This window comes from Hordeum vulgare, chromosome 7H (assembly GCF_904849725.1).
Source record: "Hordeum vulgare subsp. vulgare chromosome 7H, MorexV3_pseudomolecules_assembly, whole genome shotgun sequence".
Taxonomy (NCBI): Eukaryota; Viridiplantae; Streptophyta; class Magnoliopsida; order Poales; family Poaceae; genus Hordeum; species Hordeum vulgare.
Genome location: NC_058524.1, coordinates 277,570,310 through 277,582,754, shown reverse-complemented (window position 1 = coordinate 277,582,754; position 12,445 = coordinate 277,570,310). Strand labels below are relative to the sequence as shown.

General features: G+C 42.2%; 1 protein-coding gene across 1 annotated transcript; it reads right to left on the bottom strand.

Annotated features, from left to right (window-relative positions):
* Window positions 1-339: 339 nt before the first annotated feature.
* Window positions 340-10,945, bottom strand: LOC123413203 (alpha-soluble NSF attachment protein 2). The gene is made up of 9 exons (XM_045106149.1): window positions 10,625-10,945; window positions 4,771-4,820; window positions 4,604-4,676; window positions 3,635-3,714; window positions 3,369-3,520; window positions 1,442-1,601; window positions 1,317-1,364; window positions 1,090-1,170; window positions 340-660 (listed from the first exon to the last, which is right to left on the bottom strand). Exons 1-9 carry the CDS (start codon window positions 10,920-10,922, stop codon window positions 580-582), a joined length of 1,023 nt encoding a protein of 340 aa, XP_044962084.1. The 5' UTR covers window positions 10,923-10,945; the 3' UTR covers window positions 340-579.
* Between the last annotated feature and the right edge of the window lie 1,500 nt (window positions 10,946-12,445).

The window sequence follows — 12,445 nt, the reverse complement described above, 5'->3', positions numbered from 1 at the left end:
ACGACAGCAGCAACCCTCAGTGTGGAGTGAGGAGAGGAGGCTGCATGTGGAAAGAACAAAAGAGAGAGATTTCTGGGAGAGGAGGCGCGTGCGTTGGGAGAAGGTGGGGCAGCGAAAGAAGAAAAGGGTGAAACTTGTCTCCTGCACCAGCGACGGCCCTTTCAGGACACGTTAATGTTTTTCTCCTAGCGAGTCTGACGTGGACAGCGCCAGCGACAGCCCTTTCATCACACGTTAATGTGTTTAATGTGAATCTTTGATAGCAAGAACCCTATCCAGGAGTTATAGCTAGTGCCTCAAACGTAAATAAATGTAACAGTAGCAAACAAAGGCCCTGAATGACGGTCAAATAGAACATGTTACAGAAGGATACAAGCAATAAGCATATCATTCGGAAGGAAAACCAAGTCATGACAAACAAATGACACATGACACCCCATATGCTACTTCAAAATGAAGTTCTATACAACCAAAAGGTGGATCTTCATTATGCCCATTATATGTACCTCCAAGATGAAATAGAGGCATACAAATGTATAAATCACACCATGTTGAAGCATGAAAGAATTTTTACAAGGCTTAGGTTAGATCATCCTCATCATCCTCTTGTTTCTTCAGTTCATTCTTTGCCCTCAGCAGCAGTGTCGTTTTCCAAGGATCCTGAACAACAAATGCATGAGTGCTAGAATCCAAATGATATATTTGTTTCTCATGTGCAATTATCTCTTTACAAGCACTCCTAAACTCAAAATGATAAGCAAAGGCCTCATGATAAACTACCCCTCTGTACCTAAATACTTGTAGTTAGGTACTCCTAAACTAGACTAGTTCTCACCAACTACAAGTATTTAGGTACAGAAGGAGTAGTATTAACAGGAACAACTCATGATTCATCAGAGTACTCCAAATATACACAATTACATACCTTACCATGATATAAGTTGTAGTTTCAGTCGAATGAATGGCATATGGGTTGTGTATTTTTATATAGTTACAAAGAACAAACTTGCAGCATGCCTTTGCCATAGAAATGATGCACCCAAATACCCAATGGATAAGACTAAAAACTAGAGTAACACTACAACATACCAGGCGTGTCATGCCGTCAAATTCCTTGATGGCATCAGTAAATTTGGCAACATCTCCGTCGTCCATTGATGCAGCAAGATCCTACAATAAAAAAACAAAATCCTAGATAACTATCACTATACTTCATGATAACCAATGGATACAATTTTTACTATTAAAGCCAGGAAATGCAATGATCAAAAGGGGAAAGTGTTGCAACAAAAAGGCAAATAAATGTTGTATCATACAGCTAAAAGTTTGTATTCGCGAGTTCCTGAGAAAGTCGGATCAATTTCCTGCAAATGGTAAAACAACTTCAGAAATGAAGCAATTGCAGAATAACTGGTTCAGATTTCAATGGAGCAATATACACCTGGTATCTCTCCAACGAATTTTGTATAGCAACGGTATCAGCTCTACATAGTTGGCAGATGCCAGCATTAAGGAGGATGCCTCTGACACTATACTTCAGCAGATTGTTGTTAATTGATTGACGAGCAATATCTTCAAAAATCTCCGTTGCCTTTGGGTAGCTAAAACATAGAAATTGGCATGAGAGATAGCATTGAATGACTCACTCCGGTCCCTATAAAAGCTGACATTTGAAGAAAAAAAAACGCTAGTAATATATTTACAATCAAACATGCCAGAACTAGTAATATATTTGGTGGTGGTGGTGGTGCTGTGTGTGTGTGTGACCTAAGCCCTAACCCTGTATACACACACACACACCACCACCACCAAATAAGCCTTTAGTCCCAAACAAGTTGGGGTAGGCTAGAGCTGAAACCCATAAGATCTCAAAACTAACTGATGGTTCTGGCACACGGATAGCTAATTTCCACACCATACCCGGCCATGGGAAACCCGGCCCGGTCAGCCCACCAACCCGACCCGGCCTGAAAAAGCCCAACCCAGCCCAACCCGACCTTCCCACGGGCCAGGCTCGGGCCTAGATTTTGAGCCCGTCGAGCTTACGGGGCCGGGCTCGGGCCTGAAAAAACCCCGGCTTTATGCCTATGTCGAGCCGGGCTTACCGTGACAGGCCAGGCTTCTTCGGGCTCGGTCCAGGCTTGGGCCCAAAAACTAGGCCCAACGGTCGGGCCGGGCAAGGCTCGGGACTAAGTTTTGTACCACGGGCTTTTTTAGGCCCGGCCCGGCCCGAGTTTTGGCCAGGTATATTCCACACACATATATCTCAACATGTGTTTTTTAACACCCGGTGACTATGCCACCCCATGTTATCTCCACTAAATGCATGTCTCGTGATATATGTGAACACTATGCTATCGTCTTTCCTCTATCAGGATTCAATCAATGAAGCATGCTAATGATCACACTAATATAGTTCAAGCAGAGCATGTGTCAGACTACAGGTATCAAAATCTCAAATCATGAATACTTAAACCTCTAATTTAACTCTAACTAAGATGTACAAGAATGATATAACTTCATAACTTTCTATAATAATACAAAAAAGTTGGTTGGTGAGTAAGACTTACATTCAGTAAAAAGAAAAGTTCCCCATGAACTCAAATAAGATCCCCCCCAAAACGGACCCATGCATATACACATAATCAACATTGCATTTTGTTACTACTACGTGCTAATGAACTCATCTTAGTGCAATTAGACAAGTGAGAGACTAATCAATGACAAACCTAAAAGATGCTACACCAATCTCAAAACCAGATCAAACGGAAGCTGGAGGCGTGGTTTAGCCCCCCGGTGGCAAAGACATATAGTAATGCTATTCAGCAGAATAAGTCATTTTGCAACCGAAGTTCTCTTATGCCGTTTCATTAGGAATTTTCGTTTGGTATACAAAAAGCTATGTTCATATCGATTCACTACAGGAAAAATTGGCATAAGAAAACTAAGATAAGTACAAAACCATAAAATGTACATTGTTATGTATGTTTTATGCTATGTTTCTGTTTCGTAATTTAAAGTAACATAGAATATTTTTACAACGATATATATTTTCTTACATTCTCCTTTGAGTTCCGACATAAGATCAAATTTATGGGACATAAAAATATATATATGCACCCCAGAGTATCATAACAGAAGTAAACAAATGAGGATAATAGACAGAATAATATACCCACAACCTAGAAGGTTAGAACAAAAAAGACATGCTCATGAAGCATAAATTTGAGAAGGATGCTAATTTGAGAAGCATAAATTTCTGGGCATATCTGCAGGACTATTGCCAAAGCTCATGACCTCGAACTCTCAAACCAATTGTTCCAGGTTCTGACATGTATGAAGCTAATAGCACATGAAGGTAGCCTTACTGTTCCAACTGCGCAGCAATTTCTGCAACTTTCTGCTTGATGGTGTTTGATTGAGATGTCTGTCCTTCACTGTCGAAAAGATCTGCGGCCCTTTCTAGGTAATCTGAAGCCTTCTCCAAATCTTGTTCGTGCTGATAAATCTCACCAATGTCCTGAAAATGCACAAAATTCACATTATGGCAGCTTTGACACTTCTAGATGATTGTCTCTCCTGTTGAAATAAGTCTTCGTGCAATGATAAAGATTGAGTTGAAGGAAAGATTTACCTTGCAGTATCTTGCAGCCATGCTCAATCTACCAATTTCCAAAAAAAGATTAACAGCCTCGTCTAGCGCTTGCGCAGCTTCTGCATAAATTGGACAATTGTAGGAGCTAAATGAGAAAGTTGGAATAGGAATAAAAGAAATTACAGGGAACATTAAATGGCACACATAACGAATGATATGTGCAACATAAATGAAATTTATATTTCCCTAGTTTCAAATGTTTTCAAGATTCCAATCCTATAGATGCAATACTTTGGCTTGGCTTGGTATACCAGTAGCTTGGTTAGTTGGATGCTCCTTAGGATGGTCCTACCTTTTCATGAGGTGTAGAACTTTTTTCTACTAAAACTTTTAAGATTTCCCTAACTCCGAATTACACAGTTCAGCACACCAAAGACAAGTTATGTTCAATACTACAAAGCTCTCAAGGACTGTACTCCTTCTAACAAACATTTGATTTCAAGAAGTTCAAAATATCATATATCGGACGCATATCGGTTTGGCCCCCCAAAAAAGGATGTGACCAGGATATCGGTCGGTACTACCGATATATCGGTCTATACACAGTATAAGCAGCCAGCTAATACCATGATATCAGCAAATACATCTAGGACCATGACTGGGACCGGACAAACAGCTAAGTTTGCATAAAATCACTGAGTACTTTATGCCCTTAGCAGTTGGTGTGATTCATTCCCATGTTTATTTTTGTAGTTAATCAAGTCGACTGAGATTACATAAAACTTCATTTCAATGGTTTTGACAATGATGGTAACTGGTAGAAGTAAAAACAACCCCTGCAAAGTTGATCCAGTTTAGTGGAAGAGAGTTTTTATTAAATCAGAAGAAGTGCAGCAAAACTGGATCGCGCTGGTTCTGATGACATGAGGTAAGGAAAAAGATACAGAATCAAGGAATGTTAACGGCGAAGGATATGTATCATGCACAGTAAATTGTAGAAAGAAATACCCTGAGGTGAGAATTTTTTGTAGCAGTTTGCAGCTTCCACATAAGCTGAGGCAGCTTCATGCTTACTATCGCCCTGTCAAGCACAGTAATAAGCAACATAAGCATCTCATTGAAATTGCATCATTGATCAAGCTGACAAAACTGATAACTCGGATAACCAAACCAACCTTCAGATGGCAATTAGCAATCTTGATGTACACAGATGCAGCTCTGTTCCCTGCAAACCAAGTTGGTAGCAACATTCACAGAATAAGGGGATGAGTGCTTAGACATTAAGCCATTAAACAAACTCGGAAATGAAGATCAAGCAAAGTAGGTGTACTGCAATGCATAGCATAGTTACTTGATTAGTAATTGGCTGGGTTCATGGTTTGCAAGTCACTACCACATATGAATCTGGTTCACTAGGGTGTATACATCTCTGTTTCGCGAATCAGATCTCAGATTCGCAAACCCACTACATTCGGTTCAAAATTCGCCGCCAGTATGTATATCTATACATAAATACTCTTTTCTGGTGGAGTATAATACTTAGGAAACAGCACAGAATATTCTAGCCCACCAACAACCCTAGGACCTAATTGTGACTCTCATCCAGCTGCCTCACATCCTACTTACACCAGCCGCTGCTACTCAACATATGGAGAGTCGCAACCTACGACCGCCTTCATGCTTGACTGCAACCTACCAGTTACCCGCGTCCCCTCAGGTAATTACTCTATTAGGAGACAGGGGTAGGCCAAATGTATTACCCAGCGGGTGGGACGTGGACGGGGGTGGGACAGTGTTAGCCGTACCTGTTACCCGCCTTAACCGTCTAAATCTGACTAGTGGGCACCTTAAGCCCTAGATCCTGCCCATCTAGCTCAAAATTTCCAGCTGCCGGAGCAGGCATGCCCAAAAAACACCTGAAGCCCAAGCAGCCAAGCACAAAGGCCCCCAAAGAACCTAACCTGGCCTAGTCCAAAGGCTAAATTACTATTGTGTAATGTGCTGCTAGTGCTGGTGCAGGTTTACCCGCGGGGACGGGCTTGAGTTGCCCCTCAGCTTCTCCCAGCAAATCGCCTTGTCTTCTCTCCTTGAAGACGCCTGCAGCTGGGTGACCACAGGGAAGCACAACAGTACGTTGGGCCAAGCGGAGGGCATAGCTTCGGACATACACTGGAAACTGGATAGTTGGCGTCTGGGATTCCACTTTTCTAATTGACAAATCATGGTATGAATCATCACTTTAAGATCAGTAAATCGGATGAAAACCGAAGGGGTCTCAAATCCCAATCTGGATCAGGATTTGAAACTCATTCCACTGAATCCGGTAACTATGCCCCAATGCTTTCCACTGACACAACTTAGCGCTGAAGCCAACCAGATCTATAGGCACAAGACAACAGAATTTGCAGACCTAGTCGGAATCTCTACTATTAAACGGGAGTTTGTACGTCGTTCCTTTCGTCCCCTGCAGTCATTAATGCGAAAACAATTTGAAAACCGAGCGTCAAATCAATTTGGAAACCAAGCCATTAACGCACTTTATAACTCGACAGTTACTTAGGTGTGTAGTTAATTAGGTCAGTTTAATTAGAGATTTTTTGTGACGGATCTATTTAGAAACTGAGCCATTAATTAGTCAGGCAGTTAATTAGGTCTTCTTAAATAGGGACCTTTCTCTCCAGCGGTCTAATACTCTTTCCGATTCATAATAAGTGTTGTTCAACCTTAGTTTAAAACTACAACACTCATTATGGATGGAGGGAGTAATAAAAAGGGGAGCTGCTTCCTGGCTCACCGGCCCTATAATCCTGGACGAAGGGAGTAACTTCACCTATTGGTTTTTTCCACGTATCCAAGTATGCCAACCGATTTGTCACGTGTAACAGAATTAGGCTTTCCATCTAAATAATCAATAGATCAAACGGCAGCAAGGATTGCTCTGCGCCCACCCCATCTCCCTCTACTACTCTGTGGTCGGCTCTGACGGATCTGCACTTACTGCTCATCAACCACGGACACAAAGGTGGCTCATCGACCACGCTCCCCCATGATGACTATGCATGACATCCCGGCTGGCTGCACCGGCGGTCGTGCTAGATCGCGCAACAATGCTTACTATCCATCAGTCAGCAAGCGGCATGACACATTAGCATCCCCATCCGTCGTCGGTGTGCGACAAAGCACAAGGAGACATGGGTGGTTGGGTCGAACAACAATCATCGAGGACCAGATCTAAAACCCAAACCTCACCTCTCATCTCGCCAACCTTCTCTGCGCAGGAACCGGCAGCCACCAACATCGTCAAAGCTAAGGACAATCGTTCACACACCACCACTATTTAGTCCTCTTCAAGAATTCACCCGAGTAGCTGATAAACTAATAAATTGGCCAATTAATTGATTAAATGGCTGATTAACTTGCGGATTAGCCTATTAATCCCCTACTCACCGGCTAACCGAGCAGCTACCAGTTAAAGATTTTCCTCAACAATGCTCTTTAGATATTGTTTCATCCCACACCAACGCACCGTGTTTACCTAGTTAATGCAGTAGACAACTAAGAATCTGATCTGAAATAGAAAGAGAGCGCCAACATATCTTTACCCATAATAATAAAGCACGGACTACTTGTCATACGTCATCCAAATTACCCTCGAAGTTGGCAAGAATTACCCACCAATGCCATCAGTAAGTGGTAGAAAACGATTTGTTCTTTGCTTTATTAAGTCGCTGCCCATCAGATATGGTTCATATATTACTATCCTGACATGAATCATAAGAGAACAATAGCCCAACTAGCTATGTCATTGGACTTACATACGGGAAACCTGAGTTCGGGTTCCACTTCTCTTGCCTTTTTTTGCATTTCTTTTTTAATTCCGGTTGGCGTAAGATAGATATGTCTCGCCAAGTGACATCTTAGGAGATGGGCTGCACGGTGTTGTAATTTCGTCCCAGATTAATCTTTTTTTGACAGATTCATATACTTTTTTAAAAAAACCATATCTTTCAAACCCCAACTCTACATTTAACATGTTATATATGGGAATACAACAACAACAAAGCCTTTAGTCCCAAACAAGTTGGGGTCGGCTAGAGGTGAAACCCATAAGATCTCGCGACCAACTCATGGTTCTGGCATATGGATAGCAAGCTTCCACGCACCCCTGTCCATGGCTAGTTCTTTGGTGATGCTCCAATCCTTTAAATCTCTCTTTACGTACTCTTCCCATGTCACGTTCGGTTTACCCCAACCTCTCTTGACATTATCAGCATGCTTTAGCCGTCCGGTATGCACTGGGGCTTCTAGAGGCCTGCATTGAATATGCCCAGACCATCTCAGACAATGTTGGACAAGCTTCTCTTCAATTGACGCTACCCCAACTCTATCTCGTATATCATCACTCCGTATTCGGTCCTTCCTTGTGTGGCCACATATCCATCTCAACATGCACATCTCCGCCACACCTAGCTGTTGCACATGTCGCCTTTTAGTCGGCCAACACTCAGCGCCATACAACATTGCGGGTCGAACCACCGTCCTATAGAACTTGCCTTTTAGCTTTTGTGGCACCCTCTTGTCACAGAGAATGCCAGAAGCTTGGCACCACTTCATCCATCCGGCTTTAATTCGATGGTTCACATCTTCATCGATATCCCCATCTTTCTGCAACATTGACCCCAAATAACGAAAGGTGTCCTTCTGAGGTACCACCTGCCCATCAAGGCTAACATCCCCCTCCTCCTCATGCTTAGTAGTACTGAAAGCGCACCTCATGTACTCGGTCTTAGTCCTACTAAGTCTAAAACCTTCCAATTTCAAGGTTTGCCTCCATAACTCCAACTTCCTGTTGACCCCCGTCCGACTATCATTGACTAGCACCACATCGTCCACAAAGAGCATACACCATGGGATATCTCCTTGTATATCCCTTGTGACCTCATCCATCACCAAGGCAAAAAGATAAGGGCTCAAAGCTGACCCCTGATAAAGTCCTATCTTAATCGGGAAGTCATCAGTGTCGCCATCACTTGTTCGAACACTTGTCACAACATATCGTACATGTCCTTGATGAGGGTAATGTACTTTGCTGGGACTTTGTGTGTCTCCAAGGCCCACCACATAACATTTCACGGTATCTTATCATAGGCCTTCTCCAAGTCAATGAACACCATATGCAAGTCCTTCTTTTGCTCCCTATATCTTTCCATAAGTTGTCATACCAAGAAAATGGCTTCCATGGTCGACCTCTCAAGCATGAAACCAAACTGATTTTTGGTCATGCTTGTCATTCTTCTTAAGTGGTGCTCAATGACTCTCTCCCATAGCTTCATTCTATGACTCATCACCCAAAAAATCATGCTTATGATGCACCCTTAATTAATACTTCTTATATGGGATATTTTGAGTGTCTGCTATATATGTTTCCTACCCATTTAAATTGACTAGCTAGGATAGTTTGATACTCTCACAAAATCTATTATTGGCACCTTAGGAATGTTCATTCCTACCCGCTACCATATGCAAAAGGTCACAACAAGCACATAATCATCCTCTCTAATTCGCCGAGTGCACAATAACCAACCCATGTACGATGATGTAGGCTAAACTGCTGATGCGAACTGGGATAGTTTGATTGTGTTTAAGTGAAAATGACGAATATGTTTGCAACTAAATTAAGTCTTCACATGGATTACAGTGGATAAAACATATATCAACAAGACAAGAATAATGTTGGTATGCACATGCTATCATTGAGTACTAAAATGTATTCCTTCCTTAAACTAATATAAGAGCATTTAGAACACTACTTTAGTAATCTAAACACTCTTATATTAGTCTACAGAGGGAGTACTTTGCTATTTTCAGCCTAATGCACTACTTGTTGGGCATCACTGAGGAGAAACGCCGGCAAAGGCGTGAATTGATACCAACAACTATGTAGGGTTTTTTTGTCTAATAAATTGGACACAACTTCAATACACTTCAAACATCGTATCACCTTAATGTTTTTGCACAACACCACTTACCATGTTGTTTCAAATATGACCTCATGAAAGATTTTAAGGGATTGCTGATGACGTCGAATGTATGTATGATGGATGATTTATTTTTCTCCCGTTGCAACGCACGAGCAAGTCCGCTAGGGACTGAGATCTAGTGACTACACGTCACACTGTAACTTTAGCCATCTAATCTCCATCCAAAACACATCCAACGGTCTACATGTGATTCGTCTTTGTCAGAGTATATATTTGTTACAGATCATGTATTTGGTAGTCCTAATCTTTCAATTTGTGCCTTGTTTTTTGTTCGAATGGTGACGGACAAGAAAATGTCAACTAGTGGTAATCTTGATTTTGATTCAGAATTTTTAGATAACTCACTTTATTAAACTGAAACTAATTTAATTTAGTGACATGTAAGTAAAACTACATCTCCAGCATACTAACTGAACATTTTAGCATACAAATATTGTCACTAACTGAACTTTTTGAATGGAGATTAGATGGCCAAATGCTCAAGTTTTTGCCTGTGTCTCATATAGACCGTTGGATGTGTTTTGGATGGAGATTAGATGGCTAAAGTCGCAGCGTGACTTTACTTGGTTAAGTCACTGGATCTCAGTCCGGATCTCAGCCCCTATATGTGAGATAAGTCCACCAGATCCCGCTCATGGAGCCTAATAAAAGGAGTTGGAAATCAAACCGCAACCCACAATCAATTCAGCCGCCTCCTCGAGCGAAACTATCAAACAGCTACTCCCCTAAAACTCGGAATCGTCACAATAATCTAAACACGGTTCGCCGACTAACAATAACACCAGATCACGCGGCACAATAATAGATCCACAGCCCAAAAATCTTATTTTAGCCCCAGCGGGTCGTCGGCCAGGATCCTGCCCAGATCGACTGGCAGATCTTGCCCCGGGTAAAGGGAAGAGAGCGTGGCGAAATTGGGGGCAAAAGAATCCGGCGATCGGGGACGGCGCGGAGGGAATGGGGAAGAACGGAGGCGTCGTAAACTCACAGTTTTTTGAGAGCTTGAAAAAGTTGGCGGCCTTATCATATAGGTCGGCGGCGTCCTCGTACTTGGAGCCGAAGAGCCCCCAGCCGGAGAGCTTCTTGTCCGCCTTCCTCTCCGTGTCGTCCCCGCGCGCCTCGTGGTCCCCCATCGCTGCCGACTGGCTGCTGCTCCGGCCGCTTGTGCCGGCGGCGAAGCGACCAAGATTTGTTGCGGGGGAGGAGCAGAAAACGAAAGGAGAAGAGGAAGGGGAACGGAAACGCAGCACGCGACCCCGCAAACAAAAAGAGCAATGTAAGAGCATCTAACACCGCATGCAGCAAATATGACCAGGGTCCGTGACCAAGCATTTTCTATTTATTGATCATACTAGCAAAAGGGACCCTGCGTTGCAACGGGAAAAAAATATCACACACTCTTAATTAACAAAAGATGGTCTATAATTTAAGCAATTGTAGCTATGATTCAAACAAAGATCTTAGCCTACAAAAACACAATTCGAGATTCCAGGGCTCTTCTATTTAAATACGGTTTGAATATAGATTTAATACCTATAAAGAAATGGCCAAGTGATCTTCAATTTCGTCTTTAATCCTGATTTTGCTGAGATGTTCATCCATAATTTAAATTAGTGTCAGTATGAAAGAAAGACGGATAATGCATTATTGATTAACATTGCATCCTAGATAATATTTTTTAAATTGTTAACAGGTAAAATAACATCATATTCAGATTCTACATATTTTCTAATCAAAATTCATATATAACATGTTAAATTTAGAATTACGGTTTAGAAAATATGAGTATTTATAAAAACATTTAATATGTACTACAGGTTTAATGTAAATACATTAAGAGACTTTTCATAAAATAGCATGACGGACTAAGAATACATATTTCTTTTATTAGTAGGCATAGATAATCATATATTTTTTTTATTCTTGTATGTCGAGTGACTTGCATGTAATTGATGAAAAAGAAGAAAAAAATAAAAAAAATCGGGGTGGGGTCGCATCATAGGTGGCACACTGACCGGGCGGGTCCGTGAGCCCTCATATTTGTCTTCAATATGACAGCCCGGACATATAGAGATGATATGAAGGTTCCGGTTAGATCACTTTTTTCCTTTTCTCTTGTGTTCGGTCATTGATCGAGCGCATTAAAGATAATTTGAGGCGTCTAATTGTAGATGTTATATATATTTCAAACATCATATTTTTAAATTTAGGACCAAAGGCCTCCTGAGCCCTATGATTCCTTTGTTTTGAAAAAAAATGAATCGTCTCGAACACCTATGACTCTCCTTTGCATTATCCACTCTCGTCAACAACCCATTCCCCCCCACTCCACTATTATTTTCCTACCCTTGCCATGAGAGGAGGAGCGAACGGCGACGATTATGGACGAAACGAACAGCGGAGGTGGTGGGTTGGTGGCTAGACAAGCCGAACAGCGGCGGCGATGTCTGGGCAAGTCGGACTGCAAAGGCGGCGTGTCGACTTCTTCCTACCCGCAGCCATGACGAGATGGTGGTCGGGGTTTGGCACTGTGTGCGGCGGCCATGTGAGATGGCCTCGCCGGCTAAAGGACAACGCCATTGTTTCTCCGCGCTACAGCGATGATGACGACGGGCATACACTGTCGGGACCCTGATTCTAAGGTACACAGATCTAGCATGTAACACATCATATAGTTATGTGGCCTCACGCACGATACATGACGGCTGCACCTTACCTTGGTCGGGACCATTTGCGCCTTATGGCTCATGTATATGACCATGTCACTAACATCCGTATGTCAAAGTACCATGTTTGAAATGACTAGTTA

Bases quoted from the DNA above. Each gene is read 5' to 3' on its own strand.
- LOC123413203 (XM_045106149.1), bottom strand. From the start codon at position 10,922: ATGCTCTTACATTGCTCTTTTTGTTTGCGGGGTCGCGTGCTGCGTTTC. The intron at 4,821-10,624 runs GTGAGTTTACGA...CTTGGTTTGCAG, and splicing joins TTTCAAGCTCTCAAAAAACT to GGAACAGAGCTGCATCTGTG. The intron at 3,521-3,634 runs GTAAATCTTTCC...GTGCATTTTCAG, and splicing joins TGGCTGCAAGATACTGCAAG to GACATTGGTGAGATTTATCA.